General features: G+C 39.9%; 3 protein-coding genes across 7 annotated transcripts; all 3 read right to left on the reverse strand.

Moving 5' to 3' along the window:
* Positions 1 to 432: 432 nt before the first annotated feature.
* On the reverse strand, positions 433 to 12,358 carry tmprss5 (transmembrane serine protease 5). Of its 3 annotated transcripts, XR_013817127.1 has the most exons (14): positions 11,634 to 11,908; positions 10,560 to 10,704; positions 10,297 to 10,395; positions 10,015 to 10,128; positions 7,311 to 7,446; positions 6,755 to 6,868; positions 6,615 to 6,658; positions 6,356 to 6,518; positions 4,292 to 4,476; positions 4,097 to 4,195; positions 1,663 to 1,805; positions 1,397 to 1,549; positions 1,202 to 1,308; positions 433 to 877 (listed from the first exon to the last, which is right to left on the reverse strand). XR_013817127.1 is itself a non-coding variant. In XM_079824602.1 (13 exons), the coding sequence occupies exons 1-13, from the start codon at positions 11,634 to 11,636 to the stop codon at positions 1,300 to 1,302; spliced, it is 1,401 nt and encodes a 466-aa protein (XP_079680728.1). In that variant the 5' UTR covers positions 11,637 to 12,358; the 3' UTR covers positions 1,096 to 1,299. The 3 variants fall into 3 exon arrangements, 2 of the variants coding, with proteins under 2 accessions (XP_079680728.1, XP_079680727.1); XM_079824602.1 differs by lacking the exon at positions 433 to 877 and having other exon boundaries at positions 1,096 to 1,308; positions 4,292 to 4,470; positions 11,634 to 12,358; XM_079824601.1 differs by lacking the exon at positions 433 to 877 and having other exon boundaries at positions 1,098 to 1,308.
* Positions 12,359 to 12,692: 334 nt separating this feature from the next.
* Positions 12,693 to 15,313, reverse strand: LOC307131119 (E3 ubiquitin/ISG15 ligase TRIM25-like). Its single transcript, XM_079824604.1, has 6 exons — positions 15,177 to 15,313; positions 14,750 to 14,832; positions 14,019 to 14,572; positions 13,810 to 13,905; positions 13,256 to 13,489; positions 12,693 to 13,174 (listed from the first exon to the last, which is right to left on the reverse strand). The coding sequence occupies exons 2-6, from the start codon at positions 14,808 to 14,810 to the stop codon at positions 13,004 to 13,006; spliced, it is 1,116 nt and encodes a 371-aa protein (XP_079680730.1). The 5' UTR covers positions 14,811 to 14,832; positions 15,177 to 15,313; the 3' UTR covers positions 12,693 to 13,003.
* Positions 15,314 to 16,833: 1,520 nt separating this feature from the next.
* Positions 16,834 to 23,140, reverse strand: LOC307130719 (E3 ubiquitin-protein ligase TRIM39-like). 3 transcript variants are annotated; one of them, XM_079823841.1, is made up of 8 exons: positions 23,011 to 23,140; positions 21,999 to 22,048; positions 21,373 to 21,926; positions 21,164 to 21,259; positions 20,841 to 21,074; positions 20,621 to 20,759; positions 18,034 to 18,060; positions 16,834 to 17,888 (listed from the first exon to the last, which is right to left on the reverse strand). In XM_079823841.1, the coding sequence occupies exons 2-8, from the start codon at positions 22,024 to 22,026 to the stop codon at positions 17,341 to 17,343; spliced, it is 1,626 nt and encodes a 541-aa protein (XP_079679967.1). In that variant the 5' UTR covers positions 22,027 to 22,048; positions 23,011 to 23,140; the 3' UTR covers positions 16,834 to 17,340. The 3 variants fall into 3 exon arrangements, with proteins under 3 accessions (XP_079679967.1, XP_079679968.1, XP_079679969.1); XM_079823842.1 differs by lacking the exon at positions 23,011 to 23,140 and adding an exon at positions 22,179 to 22,227; XM_079823843.1 differs by lacking the exon at positions 21,999 to 22,048.
* Between the last annotated feature and the right edge of the window lie 77 nt (positions 23,141 to 23,217).

Genomic DNA, 23,217 nt, shown 5'->3' on the forward strand with positions numbered 1-23,217 from the left:
TAGGCCTAAGCTAACTTTACCAAAAAAGTAGTATTCAGTAGTGTTGTAGTCAAGACCGTCTTCTTAACCGAAACCAAGTCGAGACCCAGACCAGAAGGTGTTGAGACCAAGTCAAGACCGAGCCAAGACCAAGACCACACCAGCACTCCTCAAATGGATCTAAAAGATCCATATCTACTGTCTGGGAAATGCCTTATATTTATCAATAAATACAATTAGAATAGGCTAATATAGACACTAGAGCGGTTACCAATCAAAATAACTAACAAAAATAAATCATATTTACGTTGCAGAGATGGCACAGATGTTGCATCTGAATAATCACACCTGCATAAATAATGTTGAGATTAATGTTTTTAAAATAACATTTTGAATATAGAAATATGATTGAAAAAATAAAATAATAGGTCAACTGAAATCAAAACACTTCATGAGTGAGTCACGTCATCATTTATTCAACGATTCATTTATTAACAAAACACATTGGTGAAATAGCAAAAACTTGAAGTCACTTGATATTAACTTCTTGTGATATCAATATCACATTTGCTCGTGATATTGCTTAATTATACCGTATGTTATAATATAAAAATCTCATACAACTACTTTTTTGCAATCATGTCTTGAATTTTGTGGGCATCTGTATTCATTTTGGGCTTTTGACATTTTCAAGACAATCCTGCATTGATTTTGAATCTGGCACCACAGTAACAAAAGAAATCATATTAGAAAATAAGTTATTGATTACATTTTAAGCAATATGTTTTAAAGCAAATCACATTAATGTTGTTAACAAATAAATCAGACAATGCACCGGCAATTTAGTGCTGTGTGGTCTTGACCGGTCTTGAGATAAAATCCCAAATCCTCTGTTAATCTGAGACAGAGACAAGACGAAGTTAAAATGCAGTCGAGACCGAGACAAGACCAAGACCTTCAAAAATAAAAGACCGGTCTTGAGTACTACAACACTAGTTCAGTGACGCATGAAAACTAAAAACGTTTCTGTTAAAATTAAGTGCCCGTTAGGGTTAGGATGAAGAATTGAATTAGATTTGTTTTTTTTTTTAAACGAACAGAACAGCTCACATTGTTCTCTGTTGTAAATATCAAACGTTTATTTTAAAACCACAATTTTCTTGGTAAGTAGCTAACACGACAGTAAACATGTAATGTACAAACATCTAAATGTAATCTTTACCTGTAAATGTTGAGGCTTTACATAATAAAATATAATAAAATAAAAAAGCCACAGGTCAGGATATTCTTCTCTTCTCTTCTACTATCAAACATCAGTCTTTAGTAGCTCTAGGACAGGAAACAAGATGCAAAAGCACAAAAGGAAGTTAAAAGTTGAGTTCATCTTTCATGGGCCATTGTCTCTTAATTTACTCACCTCTACAATCTCATATATCCACCCTAAAAACTCAGCCACTTTGGTATAAACCCCTGGATGGTTTGGCTCAGCACAGCCTGTTCCCCAGCTAACAACACCAACCAGCCTCCAAACATTTTCATCCTGGCAAACCAGAGGGCCTCCACTGTCCCCCTAAGAAAACCAAGATCCATTACTACGTCTTGTTTATTATATAAATGCCATATATTTGTGGTGGGAAAAAAACATTCATGGCATGTATTTTGAGTAACATACATGGAGCTCACCTGACATGCATCTACTTTTCCCTCTGTATATCCTGCACAGAGCATTCGAGGGGTGATCTCTCCATTGTACATGCAAGAGCTATTGCATTTCTTCGTGCTTATTAAAGGCACAGGCGCCTCTTTTAGAACCTCTGGTATATGAACTTCAAAAAAGAATTGACATCATTTATATTTACAAATAGTGCAATGTCTTAAGACAGCTTTTTACACTCCTAAATCATAATCTGAATTGAAATAGTATTTATGTCAAGATTATGGACTTGTTTTGGCCACTAGAGGCCCTCATTGTGTTTAATTTGAAATTGTACAGCATTATATCCTGTGTGTCATTGTTTTCACGTTCCTTGTTTCCTGTGAGGTAAGTTGTTCTGCTCCTCAGTTCTGTGCTCAGTGTTTGATGTATTGATGGGAGAAACTAAGCTTTTTAGAGTGTGCCACCAAATGTCTGCAAATTTATAAAACTGATCTGAGATCAGGTAAAATACACTGATCAGGCATAACATTATGAAGGTGAAGACTGATTATTTCTTCATCACGGCATCTGTTAGTGGGTGGGATATATTAAGGAGCAAGTGAATATTTTGTCCTCAAAGTTGATGTGTTAGAAGCAGGAAAAATGGGCAAGCATAAGTATTTGAGTGAGTTTGACAAGGGCCAAATTTTGATGGCTAGACGAGTGTGTCTGTGTAAGAGCATCTCCAAAACTGCAGCTCTTGTGGGGTGTTCCCAGTCTGCAGTGGTCAGTGTCTATCAAAAGTAGTCCAAGGAAGGAACAGTGGTGAACCGGCGCATTGATGCACGTGGGCAGCGAAGGCTGGACCGTGTGGTCCGATCAAACAGACGAGCTACTGTAGCTCAAATTGCTCTTAAGAAGTTAATGCTGGTTCTGATAGAAAGGTGTCAGAATACTCAGTGCATCGCAGTTTGTTGCGTATGGGGCTGCATAGCCGCAGACCAGTCAGGGTGTCCATGCTTACCCCTGTCCACCGCCGAAAGTACCAACAGTGGGCATGTGAGCATCAGAACTGGACCACGGAGCAATTGAAGAAGGTGGCCTGATCTGATGAAGCACGTTTTCTTTTAAATCACGTGTGTGTGTTCGTCGCTTACCTGGGGAACACATGGCACCAGGATGCACTATGGGAAGAAGGCAAGCCGGCGGAGGCAGTGTGATGCTTGGGAAAATGCTTTGTTCTGCTGGGAAACCTAGGTCCTGCCATCCATGTGGATGTTACTTTAACACATACCACCTACATTGGGCATTGTTGCAGACCATGTACACCCTTTCATGGAAACGGTATTCCCTGGTGGCTGTGGCTCTTTCAGCAGGATAATGCGCCCTGCCACAAAGCAAAAATGGTTCAGGTATGGTTTAAGGAGCACAACAACGAGTTTGAGGTGTTGACTTGGCCTCCAAATTCCCCAGATCTCAATCCAATCGAGAATCTCTGGGATGCGCTGAACAAACAAGTCCGATCCATGGAGACCCCACCTCGCAACTTACAGGACTTAAAGGATCTGCTGCTAACATCTTGGTGCCAGATACCGCAGCACACCTTCAGGGGTCTAGTGGAGTCCATGCCTCGACGGATCAGGGCTGTTTTGGTAGCAAAAGGGGGACCAACACAATATTAGGAAGGTGGTCATAATGTTATGTCTGAGAGATTATTGCCCCCTAGTGGAGAACCATTGAAATTTGAAACATTTTGAAACAGTTGTGACTTAACGAAGTGTCATTTAATGGAATCACATTCCGAATCAATGGTTCAAAACAAATGTTTCGCAAGAACGTTTTGAAGATTCACAAAGCAGTGCCTTGCCATTCTTTTTTGTTCCTAGTGTATTCTAGTGTATTTATTTGCCGTTAGACTGTGTCTTTTGCCTTTTGTGGACTTTATTGAAGACCTGTTGTGGGGTTATTTATGGATTTTACTTATTTACCTTTTTGGGAATCACTTACACTGATCACGGAAACGTCTATATGATGTCGGCATGTACATCTGTACATTGTTCATTCGTAAATTTTCCCTGTCAGATGCTAAATAGACATTTAGAAAATGTCTTTAAGATGTGTATGATTTGTGTATGTAGCCTAAAACTGCTTTATGACGTTTATCAGATGTTTATACCCCTGTGGTTTGTACACACGTACCTGTGCTATCTGGGTTGGATTTACCTTTTGACACTTCTTCATCCTCTTTTGGCTTTTTTTTTTTTAGGTGTTTGGAACGATCCAGAGTTACCGTTTAGAATTACTTCATAGATTGCCTTGGATTTACTTTTTGGACATATTACAGACATTTTAAATGTAGTCCCTGATTATGCTCTTGTTTCTGTGTCTGGGTTCTCCACCTTCTGTTCGGCTTTAGTTTAGACACCGTTCCTGACATATTTGTATACACTTTTAAATATGCATTTGACTGAATAACAGTACCGTCATCTGGCTGTGTATATCCCCAACCAGAGATCCAGCATTGGGTCCCTCCTGGGAAATCATGGTCATACTGCGGTAGACACACAGGTCTGATGGTGTCTAAACATGTAAAGAAAGAAACAGCAGATAGGCCTAATGAGATACATAACACAGTGGCACACACACTATACATGTGATTAATAAAGTTTCGGTCACCTGAGAAGTTCAAAGGGGTTCTTAATTTCACCAAAGCGATATCATTGTCATGAGTCCTATGGTTGTAATTCTTGTTGTAGACGATCCTCTCCACAGCAAAGCCTTGGTATTGAGCCAGTTTAGCTGAATTACTGGTTACAATGCCAGCATAAACCACCCAACTGGACACTTGAGGTAGCCTGTAGCTTCAAGAAGCAAGCATATCAGATCATAAACACACTTAAAGGGTTAGTTCACCCCAAAATTTAAATTGTCATGATCTCACCCTCATGTCGTTCTGAACCCGTAAGACTTCCGTTCATCTTCGGAACACAAATAAAAGAACGTTTTGATGAAATCTGAGCGATTTCTTTCACTCCATTGACAGCTACGCAACTACCACTTAGACGCTTCAAAAAGATTGTAAAACTGTTAAAGAAGGAACCTCATTGGTTCTTGCTGAAGCTCAAACATGCTGCGTAACACAATAATGAACCTCATTGGTTCTTGAGGAAGCTCAAATGTGCTGCGTAACACAAGAATGAACCTCATTGGTTCTTGCAGAATCTCAAACGTGTTGCGCAACACGAGAATGAAACTCATTGGTTCTTGAGGAAGCTCAAACGTTCTGTGTAACACAAGAATGAACCTCATTGGTTCTTGCAGAAGCTCAAACGTTCTGCGTAACACAAGAATGAACCTCATTGGTTCTTGCAGAAACTCAAACATGCTGCGTAACACTAGAATGAACCTCATTGGTTCTTGCAGAATCTCAAACGTGTTGCGCAACACGAGAATGAAACTCATTGGTTCTTGAGGAAGCTCAAATGTGCTGCGTAACACAAGAATGAACCTCATTGGTTCTTGCAGAATCTCAAACGTGTTGCGCAACACAAGAATGAACCTCATTGGTTCTTGCAAAAGCTCAAACGTGCTGCGTAACACGAGAATGAACCTCATTGGTTCTTGCAGAAGCTCAAATGTGCTGCGTAACACAAGAATGAACCTCATTGGTTCTTGCAGAAACTCAAACATGCTGCGTAACACTAGAATGAACCTCATTGGTTCTTGCAGAAGCTCAAATGTGCTGCGTAACACAAGAATGAACCTCATTGGTTCTTGCAGAATCTCAAACGTGTTGCGCAACACAAGAATGAACCTCATTGGTTCTTGCAAAAGCTCAAACGTGCTGCGTAACACGAGAATGAACCTCATTGGTTCTTGCAAAAGCTCTAACGTGCTGCGTAACATGAGAATGAACCTCATTGGTTCTTGCACATCAAGTGCATATTTGAGCTTCTGTTTACCACAACTGTGTGCGGTGATGAATGTTTATATGTGGATAAGGGCCTAAATTCCATCTGTTCATCATATAAAGCGATTGTGTCTCTTCAGAAAATTTGGACAGAAATCTCTCACATTTCATTAAAAATATCTCCATTTGTGTTTCGAAGATGAACGAAGGTCTTACGGGTTTGAAACAACATGAGGGTGAGTAATTAATGACAGAATTTGCATTTTTGGGTGAACTAACCCTTTAATCGGCTTATAATAAATTAATTTGCAGAGCCCAGTAACTGTTGGAAACTTTTCTGGCATTATGTATTATGTTGCAGTCCCTGTTATCTTTTTAATCCTGTACCTTTTGTATTCACTCACTGCACCACATTCCAACACTACTGTCAACAACTACACAGTTCCAGTGGGTGTGTCTCACTAAAAAAAACATACTCAACCCAAGTATCATAACCCTTGTCTTTTTTTCCTTTTGGTTTTGGGTTCTTGTTTAGATTTATGACAGGTTTTGTGAGATTCACCCAAACAAGTCATGTCATACTTAATTAAAGTGACCAAATTTTTTTTATATTGCGGTATTTACTATAAAATAATTATCCATGCGCAATCAAAATAATTTTCCCGCCCTTTTGCAGCAACACTGATGACATGTGACGGGACAACCTGTTACTCATTTGAGAGTGCTACATTTTTTCTTGTTTGAGAAGCCAGAAATACGTCACAATAGGGAAGAAAAAACAACTGCAAATTCCATTTCATGCCAATTTTAATGTAAATGTAGAATCTTACTTGTGGACACAGTGAGCAGCTGTTACTATCCACTGGTTGGTGATTATGGATCCTCCGCAGATGTGGCGGTTACTGTAGTAGAGACTCACTTGCCAGGGCCATCTGCCCAGAGTGGCTTCCACTCCTCCAATAATCCTAGGTAACTTTGCTCTGGTCCCGCATTCTATAATAAAGCAAATTATGTGCGATCAAACTCAGGCAGGCAGCATTTGTGGATATTATGTTTTATTTCAGACTTATATATTAAGTTAAGACTCACCAAAACATTTTAATGCTAAAACCTTTCCTGTACTACAGCTTCCTCTAGAGTAAAAAAATAAATAAATAAAAATAACTAAAGGTGTGACAGTTGCTGTTCTGGAAACTCATGACAATTAAAATTAGTTGTATTTGAATTACCTGAAACGCCATAAACTCTCCAAATTGCTTTGGTGTTCTGATGAGATTTGGACAAATCCATCTGTGTAGTTCGGCCCAATATCAGTCAGATTCACCCCTTTGTGCTTTGATAATCTGGAAGGAGAGGTTGTTTGACAAAACTCAGATGCCCTGACATATTTTGAGATATGCTAGCGCAAGTTGCTTTCAGTTAAAACAGCTCAAACATGCATTTTAGTCTGGGACTAGATTTAAGCCTTGTCTGTGAAACCGGGCAATTGAGTTCCACAGAAGAAATAAAGTCATACAGCTTTGGAGTGACATGAAGGTGAGCAAATGATGACAGAATTTTCATGTGGGAATTTTCATTTGTGAACTATCCCTTTAATATTCTTCGAAATGCCTGTACTCAGCACACGTCATGCTTTGAATTAGAACGGACTTCAAAGTACATTTCAACACTGCTGTCGCTCTATGAATGGTTGACCTACAGAAAACAGCCACAGCTGGTACTCAAGTGAAAGGTGCTGAGAGCTGAAAGTGTGTGTGTGTGTGATTCAGCTGTCAGCATGCTCACCTCAGATAGCCCAGCTGTCGACATACGAGCGTTCCCAGAGAAGAGTTCCACCTCTCGTAACACACGGGCAGCCACGTCTGTAGCTTCTCCAGCTGGATCTCCAGAAGAGAGTTCTCAACACTGATCCTGTAAAACACTGAGCCCCATTCAGTCAAAATCACTCCTAAAACAACAAACTGTAGCACAGTTTGACTCACTGCTGTCATGAGATATGATATTTTAATTGAATTTGTGCAAAGGATATATTTCAAATGAAAATGATTGAAATTGTTGTATTTTGTAAACTCATTAGGGTGCATCAGGCATGAACAGCTACATACTAAATACAACAAAAACAACATCATTTATATTACAACGATTCTTTTCTTCCCCTTCTCTGGCACTCCAGACACAAATAACCATCCACAGCAATCCATGCAGGTTTATTATAATTAACTAAAACGTAAAACATTTTCTGTGACTTGAAATTAAATGAACCTTAAAGGCACAGTATGTAAATTTCGCCGCTAGAGGTCACTTATTCAAAACAAAGGCGTAGCTTGATGACGCGGTGAATGTGCGTGGAATCATGGGAGTTGCAGTATTGACTCTTCACCTCCACAGCCGATGGAAAGGAATCCGACGGACTCGGGCAGAAATCATGTTCATGAATGAGTGAATGTGTTAAAGTTAGCGTTCCGGTGGTATGAAGCAGGACGCAGCGAGAGCCTGTGGGAGCGAATGCTAATGAGAAACACTGCGTGAAACACAGGTCTCTGAGCTTTTATTGTGATTGTGCAGCAGTCTCCGCTTCTGCTCTTTTCGTTGGGTATGTGGGGTAACGCAGCGTTGTTTAACATGGTTAAAACAATCATATAAATACATTTGAGTGTGTTAAAGTCGGCATGAAACGGAAGTTGAGATCATCCTTTTCTCCTTATTGTGACGTATATCAGAGTGAAACGTCTTCTGAAATTAGAAAAAATGTAGGACGAGGCTTGATTTTGTCCTTTGGGAATTGATTGGATCATTGGAAGTTGGGCGTTGCTAACAAAATAGAGGCAGATTTGAAGTTTGCACTCAGTTGTGGAGAAAAACTCAATCTATCTCTTAAATACATGTATTTTCTCTCTAAATCTTCTCTAAATCTATTTCCTCACTTTTCTCATATATTTCTCTCTTTTTGCCTTCTTAGTCCTTCTAAGTCCTTGAAGTCCTTCTTAAAGAAGGTATTGTGTATACCGAGAAAAATGCACCTAACCACCATGCTACAATCAGTGACAGGTTTCTGAGAGGCGGTGCAGAAACGAGACCATAGCACATGACCGGGAGAGAAGAGAAGTCATTTCGATGGAGGAGGGAAAGTTAACATATTTGATTAAAGATTATAAAGGTAAATAATTTTTTTTTTAAATAATGAAGTGCACAGATAAATCAGTTATAGTAAACACTACAATATTAATATAAACATACGAATTGTAAAATTTGATTTCATGCCGCCTTTAAAAGTTATGCTACAACGTTACTCTGTGCGTTCGCTCGGTGGCTGGTATGAGAGACCTGTTGCACTTACTATGATAGAATATCGCAGTGATAAAAACAAGGATGACTAAATGACTGTTGCTAAATGACATGCAATTCATTTGAAAATATATTGTATGATGGAGAAAGCTCTCTCTGATTATGTTAGCCACCTGACAAAATAATGTTGTCTCTGAGGTACAAATGTTACTCGCGGTGAATCAAGAAAATAAGCGATTCAAACAATAAGACTAACTGTGTTACGCTGTATAACAATGATTTGTTTTCTTTTGATAAATGTATCCAAACAGTTGCTCGCCTGTCTCATAAAATACGTACTATATTAAAGTGTGTTTGGTGTTTCTGTGGTTTCTACGGAAATCAAGGGTTGCGCGGATATGACGTCATTGACATGCGACGCAAGGACACGGTCCGTAACACTGGTTAAAATAGCTGATTTCTCTGGATTTAAACATAACATTTGGGACAATACAAGTACACAGAACAAAATATATAACACTGTTCTATAGTTTTTTTTGTATGGATATTTGAATCTAAAAATCTTACATGTTGTGCCTTTAACTGAAATAAAATATGAAAAAAATTATGTATTCTATTACAGCTGCTACAGCAACATTTTTAAATTTCATTTAGAAACTAAAACTAAAAATGAACACTATCTAGACATATTACAAAAATAATGATAAAAATGACAAAAACTCATATCATCAAATAATAACTTTCCATGACTATTTATGGCGGTAGCCTATACCATCAAAGATTAACCGATTCTCAATGCTATGAGGGAATCAGGGAGAGCACAATTAAAGATGAATGATTCACATATGAGAGAAAGGGGTTTAGCCATGTTTGACTAGCTCAGACATTAAAAAAAGCAGTGTAACGTTTTTAAAAAAAGCATACTGTAAAAGTTGCACTATGTCGAAAACTGCTGAACTGTCACTCTACAGAAAAATGTACTCAAAGTTAGTAGTGTCACTTCTTTCACTAGTTGGAAAGCCCACTTATTTTTCACAAGTTTGCTTCTCTTGTTTATGTGTTTGTTACAGCTTTCACTGGGCATTGTTTACGTCACTTTGTTTGCAATGCCAGTGAGTTTGGATGAACGTCCACTCTGCTGTTTACCTGCTGTGTACTCTGTTGTTTTTACAGAGTCTGCACACAAAAAGCATGGGACAAATACCTTTCCTGGGGTCTGTCACAGAGATGTCCTCGGTTACGTTGCAGAAGGACGCGTCTTTGGCGTCTCCCAGGCTTGCAGGGCTCTGAGCTGAATTAGGCCTTAAGAGAATTTTCACTGGACAAAGAAATGAAATGTTCACTGCAGATTTCACTTACCTCTGGTTTCACAAGGCTTAAGCCTAGTCCCAGACTTAAATGCGTTATTGAGCAGTTTTAACTGATTGTTTTAGCTCAAGATACACACTATTTGACCAAAGCTTGGTTCAAAAGAATAACTTCTTACCTATGAACCAAACTCCAATGACAACACCTCCCAGCAGACACAGTACACACAGAGCTGCAAACACTCTCACCAGCTTATGGGCCGACACTTTGCCAGACACTAAATGAAATAATAGCAATAAACGCTCATGGGATGTCCAAAAAGCAAATGGCAATACTGAAAAGCATGCAGTTATATGATTTTGTGAAGAGGATTCACAATGACCCTGGCACATGTTGTTAAAGGAACAGATGTCTACTCAGGTGTGTTTGTAACAGACTTGCCTGGATGGACAAACTGCAGTTCTCTGAGCCAGGTGCGATTACTCTGTCCCGTCTCAACCCCGTCCACCTGCAGATGCTCTGTATGGAAAGACTGTCTGACCACCACAGGATTCTCAATCACTGCCACAGCATCTCTACTGAGACTCTGTAAGATATGATCAATCCCATCTGGTGTCATAAATAAACCAAAGTAAAGGAACCACTATTGACTTGACCTGTTTGTAACTTTCCTAAATTCAAATGAAATCCTGAAGACGTACTTTGTCAAAATCTGAACAGAACAACAGCAACAAAAAACATGGTCAAAACTATAGAGTTCTGTTTCCCACAATGTAATGCAACATTTCATCCTTCCCAGCTTTTGGAAAAAGTATGGACATTTTTGTGGCTAATTGTCATGTTAAGATGTTTTAGTTTTACATATACGGGATACTTTAGTACTAAACTATTTCGGAAAATAGCACAGTTTAAAGTATACATTATCAAGGAGAACAAAAACACAATTACATTCAAATATTTTGTTCTGCTTTATATAGAAATATTTTAGAAGAGTAAATATATTTAGAAATAAATTAGAATTGTTAGGGAAGCATGTCCAATCATCACGATTTACGGAAAAATAAGAACAGTAGCAATACAATGATAACATTATGAAGTTTATATTGTTTTTACAGGTTATAGGCTAACGTATATGTGAGGCAAAATTTTGTAAAGTATATATGAAGCAAACTGCATAAAAATTAGTTTTTGTAGTAATGTTATTTGACACTATCCAACACTTAATTAAATTAACTTAATTAACTGTAAAATAGCTTATTTTAAATAAACAGTAATATATATATATATCATCATCAATTAAATATATATTTTTATAAATTCTACATAAAATGGTGCTATTTACACACACACACACACACACACACACAAAAACAGTTTAGAAAGATCTTCGCCTATAATGCAAAAATTGAACAGATACTACATAATCTCATACTGACTCACCAAATAAACAGAATCTTTCCAAACATAATAATAGAATAAAGATATGCCTCTGAATTTGAGTTCACTGGGACTCACCATGTTTTGGTTGTTTGGATCCAGGGGTTTCCTGGCAGCAGTTGCTCGGACTCTCTCTCATCCACTCACCTCCATCGCAGCAGAGATGCTACACACCAGCAGCTGTCTGACCATTGAGCAGAATGCAACTCTGGATTTTCACTTCACAAAGAGACAATGAGGTCAGCAGCGGAGCAAAGAATAAACCCGTTGTTTTACCAAGGGGGTCATGGGGCCTATCCAGACTGCCTGAACCAGCCCTTTGTAGGGCCAAACATCTCCAAAGATATCCCCCTGTCACTGATAGGATACAGGCTGCTTATAGCACCACCCTCACCTGTGCCACAGACCTGACAGTTCACAGCTTCTGGGGAAAAGGTTGTAATTAGAATATGATGAAAAGACTTACTGTAGGAACTTCAGACAACAGTGCTTGTCCCGTAGATCAGCGATCACCTCGGGTACAAAAGTAAATTTGGTAGGTCTATCTCACTCACAGCAGTTATCAACATTAGGGTATAAATGTTCAATGGGAACAGTCTGTATGGAAAATATGACTTATATCCATTCTTTCAAAATGTGTAATGTAGACCTTTTCGGCAGTTAGTATAACACATTTACAAAGAATTTAAACGTATTATCCCTGGTGATTATAGATCATAAAATAGATCATAAAATAATGCTATAATCCACACTTTGACGATTCGTTCATCTCGACGGCTGTAATGGTACATTACATGTGTTACAAAGTTCGTAGAATAAGGTGGAAGAACAGAGTTGACGTGACTGGGACTGTTTATTCAGAATCTCTCAGCTACAAATAAGCTAGCGCTAACAGCACAGCTCTCAACAACTCGGTACAATAAAACTTCCTCCAGCTCTCCGTGGTTCACGAGTGCCCAGTCAGTCTCTCTCTCTCATGCATGCAGTGCGTGCAGTGCCTCGCTAAACCACGCCCCCTCCGCAACATAATCTAACACTCATTTCAAATGCAAAGATGTCAGCCAATCACAACAGTGGAAGTCTCACAGCAGACACGCCCCTTGAAACAGGGCATTCAGTCAGAAGGGTAATAACAGTATAGAAAATATGGCTTTTATTTCTAAATTATGACATTTTTTGATGTAAAAATCATACTAACAATATAAGTACACCTTAGAAAACAATATAAAATAATAGAAAAATGCCATGCCCTGGGACCTTTAAGAAATTTGCATAGTGCAATAAAGAAGTACTCCAAATAAAGTGATTTGTCAGTAAATATGTTAATGGTTTTGTACTATTCTTAGCATGGAAGAAATGTATTTTAAATACTTTTTTTTCCAGTTTTTTTTTTTTCTCAGAAAAGAGTATCATTAGGACAATCATATATGTATTGCTCAGAATGAAACCTATGTCACAAGAAACTCTGACATTCTCTCACCAGTTTTGTTGAGTTTCTCATCTAGAGTCTCCTGCAGTTGAATCAGAGATCTCATCAGGGTCTCCACACTAACAAGAGTGTCATTACTGATCTCAGTCCAGCTGCTGGTGTGTGCAGGTCTGCTCAGGGACGGGTAAATCTACAGCAGGAGAGAGCAGAAATCCCTCAGCATGGGGAGTGTTGTGCTGTGACGTGAGCAGACAGAAGGACCTACACTGACCTGTAGGAGGTGCAGGTGATCCTCAGTGTGTGAGAGCTGCTCCAGCTCAGTGTCTCTCCTCTTCAGCTCAGTGATCTCCTGCTCCAGCTCTTTAATGAGCTCTTCAGTCTGCTTCTCTGCTGCTTTCTGCTTCTGCTCCATCATCTCCAGAAGCTCAGACTGACATCTCTCAATGGAGCCGATCAGATCAGTGAAGAGATCAATACTCTCTGCTTTCTCTTTCTCTGACGTTTCCTGATAAATCAAGCAGCATTTTTTTTTTATTGTTGGCCTTATTAATTTTATAGGTGTCATATCTTTCTTTGCACAATTGCATAAAGCCTCCTGAAATGAGGAAAGTTATGGATCTTCTCTGTGACCCGAGCCTCCAGTGGCCCACTGAAATCAAACAATGAAACCCAAAGCTCTGGGCACATGTTAGCTGGTCTTGGTTTATGTGATGCATGAAACAGGAATATTTAGTAGCCATGCTTGTGTTTCTAGATCTATCATAAAGTCTGCATTGTTTACTATGAAAAAGCATGACCTGAGCAGTAATATTTTCCTGAACTCACTTTTTTGATTTTTGCTGAGTGTTTGACGTCTTGAACCCTCTTCATTCTGTCCTGGATCATCTGCTGCACGTCTGTCTGCATCGTCTTCAGCTGAGGCTACAGATTCAGATAAGTTGTATCATTGAACATTGCCTTTATATTTCAGACCTTACAGATTTTTCTTTGTTTGTTGTTTGAACAAAGTTAAAGCATGTAAATGTGTGTCCAACCCTTCTCGCTCTGCTTTCCTCTTCTACAGGAACAGTGTTGTGATTCCTATGGTTTGTCACAGCGCAGAGCAAACACACACATGTGTGATCATCTCTACAGAACAGCTCCAGAGGTTTCTCATGTTTCTGACAGATATAGTCCTCAAGATTCGCCACAGGATCGATCAGTTTGTGTTTCTTCAAATTTGGGACTCTCTGATGAGGCTCCAGGTGAGTTTGACAGTAAGAGTTTTGACACACCAGGCACATCTTCAGAGCTTTCAACTTTATATCATCACAGATGTCACAGAGAACCTCAGATTTACTCTCAACAGACATTCCTTTAAAGAGGAGCACAACCTCTCTAAGTGCTGTGTTGATCTTGAGATCGGGTCTTCTTCTGAATGCCTCTTTACATAATGGACATGTGTAGGTCTGACTGCTGTCCCAGCTCTGGTTCAGGCAGCTCTTACAGAAGTTGTGTCCACATGGAGTGCTGACTGGATCAGTGAACACATCCAGACAGATCGAGCACTGGAGCTCCTCTGCTAGAGGACCACTGGAGGAGGACAGAGCTGAAGACGAAGATGGAAAAACACCATTTATGATCTACATTTAGAACTGATTTACAAATGAAAATGAGCAAAACCCAATCAACAATTAGGCTAGCAATAGGCTATTATATGCTAGAATAAAACAATAAAGCCTAGATCAGTGTCATTTGACCCGGGTTCTTTCGTTTAGTTACTGACTTGTTAGAGGTCTCTCCATCCTCCTCCTGGCCTCACTCTGTTTTGTTGATGATTCTGCCATTGCTCTTTTCTCCTCTTTAATTCTACATATAGGACAAAATCATCACACATAACACAAAATCACCACACAGTTTTATCCTACACAACAGTTGTAGTATAAAGTTTAACTCGTAATGTTTCTTAGTCTGAAGTTCATGTAGGCTATTTCCTGGTTCTTAAGTCTTGACAACACACAACACTTTTCTTTAAACCCAATTAAATTACATTCTATCATTACAATTCTTATATCATTTCAATGAAGCAAACCCATCAACATTTGGTTGTGTTGTGTACTTGACTAAAGCATAAATCCTGGTTTTGTCCAGTTACTGAAGCCACTAACATTAAAAACAAGTTCAGTAAAATATTATAGGCTATTATCCCTTACCTATTGTATCAGCAGTTGTCTGAGATTATCTGAAACAATCTTCTGTTGTTTAAGAAAAAAAAAAACAGTTCAGCCGTTTTAGACTGTTGTTCATTAGTTTAGTTTCACTTTCACTAAAGCTCTCACTCGCCTGCAATGATGTCATAGCCCCTCCCATTTTTCCTCATGGAACGCAACAGAATTTACCTAATACAGTGGCGGCTGGTCAATAGAGGGCGCTGGGGCGCCGCCCCCATCAGAATTCCAGAAATATACATGTATACAAAAATGATATAAAAATGAAATAAAAATAAAATAGTTTACTCATACGATGTGCTGGCTGTTAGTAAGAGCCTCAGCATTTAATAAAAACTGGATTTGATCAGTTAACTAATATATCTTCAATATGTTTCATGCGCTAGGGACACCGGACAAATGGACGTCTGAGTCCAAAAATATACGGGCAGCATGTGACCTGAAGCTGGTCTCTAATTGTTTTTTAAAGATCCTCCTCTGGACGCAGGTCGCTGCGTCTCTGGCGAATCAGAATTGGATGCGTTTTATTTTATCCAATCTCATTGGTTCTTGCCACGTGTCATTCAACTTTCCGCTCTTGGCCACTAAAGCGAAAGTGCGCGGGCGACACAGTCACTCCGACTCCGCCAAAACCTTGTTATGATGATCACTTTCGTAGAGATGGGAGCAGTAAAACCAAATTCTTTCACAAGGCGTTCGTTGGAAGAAAACAAAAGGATAAAGGATCCCGGACCAAAGCGATTTACAAATCCAGCAGCAGGCCAGTGACAGAGGATGAAGCTGCACTCGGAGCTTCACGCGCTTGTTATGAGAAACGTAAGTGGCTGGCTGTGTTGTTAGCAATGCCCTTTATTGCTTTCCCTGTCTTTTATTTCAAATTGTCGGTCCTGAAGTTTTGTGGACAACAACGGGGGTAAGAGACCTCAAATATCTAACTGAACAATGCAAACGTCATGACACTACTGAGATGACAGACTTTGATCAGAGAGTCATTGAGAAATTTGCTGGCCAGAAAGAAAGGAGAGCAAAATGTATGTTCAAATAGTCAACATGCTAGTCTGTTGTTGCTGTTTTTTTTCTTCTTTTTCTTTCCTCATTCAATTATATGTGGGAAATGAATGTGTAAAAAGATAAAAGTGAAGACACTGTCTCCCCACCCCTTTCTCTCTCACACATATTTCACTCTAAAAATGTTTGGGGAGGTCTTTATGTGGGTCTTGTCATATAAGTTTAGTACTGTTTACAGATGCTGAAGTTTAATAAATTGGGTCAAGTGTTTATGATACTTTATTAATTTTATTATGTTGTTGATTAAAGAAACCTAAGTGCTAAATATACTATTAACATACATTAAAAGGTTAGTTTAACCCAAAATGAAAATTCTGTCATTAATTACTCAACCTCATGTCGTTCCAAATCTGTAAGACCTTCGTTCATCTTTGGAACACAAATGAAGATATTTTTGATGAAATCCGAGTGATTTCTGACCCCTCTATAGACAGCAACAAAACAAACACTTTCAAGGCCCAGAAAGATAGTAAAGACATTGTTAAAATAGTCCAAGTGACTCCAGTGGTTCAACCTTAATGTTATGAAGCAACGACAAAGTGTGTTTGTCTATGTTTGAAGTCTGTCTCACTCTGAATTTTCAACAGTTTTACTAAAAGTGCTTAAAGAAATTATAAATCATTAAATAAACTTTGCTGTCAATCACATTGAAAATGTATTTCCAAAGTGTCCTTCCAAAACAATTCCTGGTGAAAAGAACAGTAAAGATTGTGAATTGATACCTCAGAGCCTTGTTTTCCAAGTAAATATGCTGTTTATTGTTTATAAAATGTCATTCCTGTATGTTTAGTCTATGTGATGGTCCCTTCATCTCCAGATATAGAAATACGCACAAGACTTAAATTTAGATTTTACATGTACTTTAAATTTCATAGCAACTGCAGCAGAAGAAAGAAAATTGTTTGATGAATGTTTTAACCTTCTGAAAAAAACAAAAACAAAAACAAAACAAAAACAATTTAAAGAAGTAAAAGTTGGAAAATGTAAAAAATAAAATGACTTAACATGTATCATCATTTAATAACAGCAAGTATTCAGAACTAAACATTTCTTATTTTTTATATTCATTTTTGGTGTCAATTTATTCATTGTATCTGACACGTGAGATGATCAGTGGTGCTGCATTTTTACCTTCTTCATTACTACAAGGGCAAAAGTATGGAAAGAGTTCCTCAGTGAAAGACTGACCAGTAAAAGAATAAATCTGAGAGCTGGACTCCACATCATAAAAAGAAACCAGACCCTCCTCATAATCCACAAACACACTCACGACCTGAGGCTTCACTCTTAGAGACAGAAAGACAGAAGAAGATTCACGAGCCTGATAGTGACTCCCATCCCTCATAAATATAGTCCAATATCCATTCTCAGGAGCTGCTGTGATCATTCCCTTCCTGTTTATGGATTCTCTGGCCACTCCTAAATCCCAATCCGTCTTTCCATTTACATGCACCTCAAAATAAAATCTTCCTGAGCCGAATCCCTCTTTTGCCAAAACACAGCAACAATAATCAAACCTTTTTGGGTTGTCTCGGAGTTTAAGCTCAATGTCTCCACATGTCACTTGTTTTCCATCATCAGACAGGATGAGTTTTGGATGAGATGTGTCAGGATCCAGAGTCACATCCACTGAGAGAGATCATATGAATCACAACTTCTCAATACAACAGTTTTCATGTCTTTAATATCTTGAAGAAAGTATTGTTTAGACTTTGGTATATGAATTTAAACTCTTATTTTATGACAATATGAACATGGACATCACAAATTTTACCTGCATATTGCTGCATCCTCTTTAGCACTGTGGAGACAAAAAGGACAATACAGTATGACACAAGAACATTGTGTGAGTTTAACTGTTTTACAAGTAAAATAATAATAATAATAATAATTTATATATATATATATATATATATAAAATAATAAAAAGTTGTCCCCCTTTTGATGTCAAAACAACCCTGACCCATCGAGATATAGACTCCACTAGACCCCTGAAAGTGTGAAGGTGTGCTGTGGAATCTGGCACCAAGATGTTAGCAGCATATCCTTTAAGTCCTGTAAGTAGAGAGGTGGGGCCTCCATGGATTGGACTTGTTTGTTCAGCACATCCCACAGATGCTCGATTGGATTGAGATTGGATTTGGAGGCCAAGTCAACACCTCAAACTCGTTGTGCTCCTCAAAACACTTCTGAGCCCTTTTTGCTTTGTGGCAGGGCGCATTATCCTGTTCCTTCCACTGTTCCTTCCTTTTGATAGATACTGGCCACTGCAGACCGGGAACACCCCACAAGAGCTGCAGTTTTGGAGATGCTCATACCCAGTCATCTAGCCATTACAATTTGGCCCTTGTCAAACTCGCTCAAGTTTGACAAGGGCATCCGTGCTGAGGGTTCCCTCAGTCAGGGAGTAAAAGTGGCAGTGGGACGTGTCTGGAGAGGCAAACAGGTCTACCTGTGCGGCCCTGAAGCGTCTCCAAATCAGCTGGACCAACTGGGGATGGAGTCTCCACTCTCCCAGAAGCATAGGCTGTCGTGAGAGCTCGTCGGCTGCACGATTGAGCATGCTCGGAATATGCTTCTTACTCCATAGGAGGAGATGGTGGGAGAGTTGCGACATGCGATAGGAGCATAGACCTCCTTGATAATTGATGTACGCAGCAGCCGCAGTTTACCTAGTAGCAGCAGTTTGAACCGGCCCAGCGCAAGCCATACTGCTAGCAACTCGAGGCAGTTGATGTGCCAATGCAGTTGGGGTCCCATCCAAACATCCGAGGCTGCATGTCTATTGTACGTAGCACCCAAGCCGGTGGTGGAAGCATTCATGGAGACAACAGCATGTCTGGACACTTGTTATAGGGGAACTCCTGCCCGTCGAAACACAAGGTCCGACCACATGCTGAAGGTTTGGCGACAGGTCGGGGTGATTGACACCGGTCGGTGCATGTCACGTTGCCACTCCCATCTTGGAACTCGACCGTGAAGCCAGTGCTGAAGCGGCCCCATATGAAGCAATCCGATCGGTGTTACTGCAGCTGCGGATGTGGATGCCATATGCCCCAGGAGCCTCTAAAAAAGTTATAGTGGGACTGCCGTCCTGCCCTTGAGGGAATTCAGGCAGTTCAGCACCGACTGAGCACGTTCCTTTGTGAGGCATGCTGTTAGGTTGACCGAGTCCAATTCCATCCCGAGAAAAGAGATCCTCTGCATGGGGAAGAGTTTGCTATTTTTCAGGAGCACCAAGTCCCTTTCTTCTCACAACAGCTCTCGGGACTGAGCAAGTATGAGCCAATCGTCGAGGTAGATGAGGATGCGAACGCTGTGTTCTCTCATGGGAACAAGGGCTGCCTCCATGACTTTCCTGAAGACATGAGGCGACGGACAGCCTGAAGGGGAAGACTTGGTACTGGTATGCCCGACCCTTGAATGCAAAGCGCAGGAATGGTCCCTGTTGCCTTGGGTCTTTCGTGTTTGGGGGGATGCCGGGCGAACTGAATCGCATAGCTGAGTCATGGCATCGCATGAGCCAGCTGGGCAGGGGAGCACTAGCCAGGCCCCCAGAAACCATACAAGCGAGGTCAGAGGGAAGCTGCAGTAGGGCAGCAAGGTTGAGCGCAGGGACCCAACCCGGAAGGCTCAGCATCCCGGAGTGGGATCTGAGTGTGCTGTGCAACACTTACCTGGCTCCACGGTTGGGCAGGGGGCGCGAGAGAAGGCAAAGTATCCTTGAACCGGACCCTGCTGCCTGCTGGCAATAGAAGAGTGGGATGAGAGTGGCAAGGCGTAGCGTTGCAGGCTGTGCCCTCTTGGGACCCAGAAGTAGAGGAAACTGCTATTTCATTGATAATTTGGGTACCGAACCAGAAACAAAATTCAACAGAAGATTCTCCACCCGACCCTCCTCCTGGGGAGGGAGTGGTGTGGTCACCATCTCTTGAGAAGAGCTGCTCCCTCCATCTCTGGCTCGCCCATCTCATGGCCGCTTGCTCTTACGCTTAACGGATTTGACAGGGGCCTGGACGGGTTGCGTCGCTTTCCTTCACTCATTGCGAAGTCTTGTTTAGTGTCACGCTGCATTTTTGAGCATTATCCTAGTTCCCTGTCTTGGTTTTGATCTTCTCCTTGTCGGGTTTTATGTTTGGACTATTTGCCCGTGGTTTTGACCATATGCCTGTTTTATGGATTACCCTGCGATTGGATCTTCAACCTAAAGTCTCGGAGCAGTTTGTGACAATAATACTATGTAATTAAATATTATTACAAGTTCACATATAAGAATTAAGAATAAGAAAAGTGTGTAGGATAATAAAAGTTGTATTGGTCAGAATTAAGCTTTTTGTGTCACAAGAAACTCATTCTGTTACCAGATTTGTTGAGTTTCTCATCTAGAGTCTCCTGCAGCTGAATCAAAGTTTTCCGCAGATTCGTCCCACTCTCATGTGTGTCATTACTGATCTCAGTCCAGCTGCTGGTGTGTGCAGGTCTGCTCAGGGATGGATAAATCTACAGCAGGAGAGAGCAGAAATCCCTCAGCATGGGGAGTGTTGTGCTGTGACGTGAGCAGACAGAAGGACCTACACTGACCTGTAGGAGGTGCAGGTGATCCTCAGTGTGTGAGAGCTGCTCCAGCTCAGTGTCTCTCCTCTTCAGCTCAGTGATCTCCTGCTCCAGCTCTTTAATGAGCTCTTCAGTCTGCTTCTCTGCTGCTTTCTGCTTCTGCTCCATCATCTCCAGAAGCTCAGACTGACATCTCTCAATGGAGCCGATCAGATCAGTGAAGAGATCAATACTCTCTGCTTTCTCTTTCTCTGACGTTTCCTCATAAATCAAAGAACATATTTAATTTTTTTAATTGTTGGCCTTATTAATTTTATAGGTATCATATCAACAAATTTTCCTGAACTCACTTTTTTTATTTTTGCTGAGTGTTTGACGTCTTGAACCCTCTTCATTCTGTCCTGGATCATCTGCTGCACGTCTGTCTGCATCTTCATCAGCTGAGGCTACAGATTCAGATACATTTTTTCACTGAACATTGACTTTATATATCAGACCTTACAGATATTTCTTTGTTTGTTGTTTAAACAAAGTTAAAGCATGTAAATGTGTGTCCAACCCTTCTCGCTCTGCTTTCCTCTTCTACAGGAACAGTGTTGTGATTCCTGTGGTTTGTCACAGCGCAGAGCAAACACACACATGTGTGATCATCTCTACAGAACAGCTCCAGAGGTTTCTCATGTTTCTGACAGATATAGTCCTCAAGATTCGCCACAGGATCGATCAGTTTGTGTTTCTTCAAATTTGGGACTCTCTGATGAGGCTCCAGGTGAGTTTGACAGTAAGAGTTTTGACACACCAGGCACATCTTCAGAGCTTTCATCTTTATATCATCACAGATGTCACAGAGAACCTCAGATTTACTCTCAACAGACATTCCTTTAAAGAGGAGCACAACCTCTCTGAGTGCTGTGTTGATCTTGAGGTCGGGTCTTCTTCTGAAAATGTCTTTACATAATGGACATGTGTAGGTCTGACTGCTGTCCCAGCTCTGGTTCAGGCAGCTCTTACAGAAGTTGTGTCCACATGGAGTGCTGACTGGATCAGTGAACACATCCAGACAGATCGAGCACTGGAGCTCCTCTGCTAGAGGACCACTGGAGGAGGACAGAGCTGAAGACGAAGAAACACCATTTATCACCTACATTTAAAATGTATGTATACATAAACAGGAGTATTACTCACTTTGTTTTTGTGATGTTGATGAAGCCATTGCTTGCCCCCCCCCTTTAAACCTATTCAGGAAAAAATCACCACATACAACACATTTCTCATTAGTTGCATGAAATAAGATCAGTGCCTAAAAAATAATAAGGTGAATTATGCAATATTGGCCATGTTAAAATACTTTTTCATATCTAATACCGTATGAAGACGAAGTCTACCAGCTAGACACAGCAACTCTGACTCAACCAGTCATGCAGCTTTGAGGTGTGACTATCTTTGTCAGTGGTAGAATTGAGGAAAAGTTCAAGAAACCGGTCTGAAAACATGATGGTGACACTAGAGGCAATGGAATTATAAGCTTCACCTTTAAAGTCTAAATAAAATGTAATCTTAAAAGTAGTTTTGTAGTTTTATATTGTGCCAACTACCTAAATAATACAAATACTCAGATCTTACACTGCATAGTTTATTGACATCAGAATCCCAAACCTCGTTCATTTAACCATTTATTGTTATCAAACATTTTATTGAACTACTTACAGTATTTACACATCTTAAACCAGTCTAAACTGGTCTCCTAGCCTGGCAAGGCTAGTCTGTTCGTTTTTGGAGGGGCCTAAGCACAATTCTGCTATAGCCAGGCTGGTAGACCATCTAGACCAGGAAGCCAGTCTACCAAGCTTATATGTATATATATTTTTTTACTTTTGTATAAATATGCTTTTGCCCAACTTATTCCACTTACTTACACAGACCAATAACAGTAAAAACATATTTAGTAAAATCTATTGGTTACACTTTATTTTAAGTTGTCATTGTTTTAGAGTAATTTTTTATTTAAGCACTGGGTAATATTAATTAACAACATGCACTTACTTAGTTAGGGTAGAATTAGGGTGTGTTTGAGGGTTAGTTGCATGTAATTATGCATAAGTTACTGTTATTACCATGGTAAGTATATGTAACATATGTAATAAGAACACTGTAAAATAAAGTGTTACCAATCTCTTAGTATATTACCATCACTTACCTGTGAGTGAATGTCAGCTGTTGCTTTAGATCACCTGAAGATTATCACTTGATATCTTCTGCTTTTTAACAAGAAAAATTCTGCAGTTTTCAGACTGTCGGTCATCAGTTTTGTTTCTCTTTCACTGGATGTCTGAATGTCATAGCTCCTCCCATCTTGGAATGCAACAGAATTCCTATACATTACCTTGTGAAACAAACTGACAAA

This window comes from Gobio gobio (genome assembly GCF_949357685.1).
Source record: "Gobio gobio genome assembly, chromosome: 8".
Lineage (NCBI taxonomy): Eukaryota > Metazoa > Chordata > Actinopteri > Cypriniformes > Gobionidae > Gobio > Gobio gobio.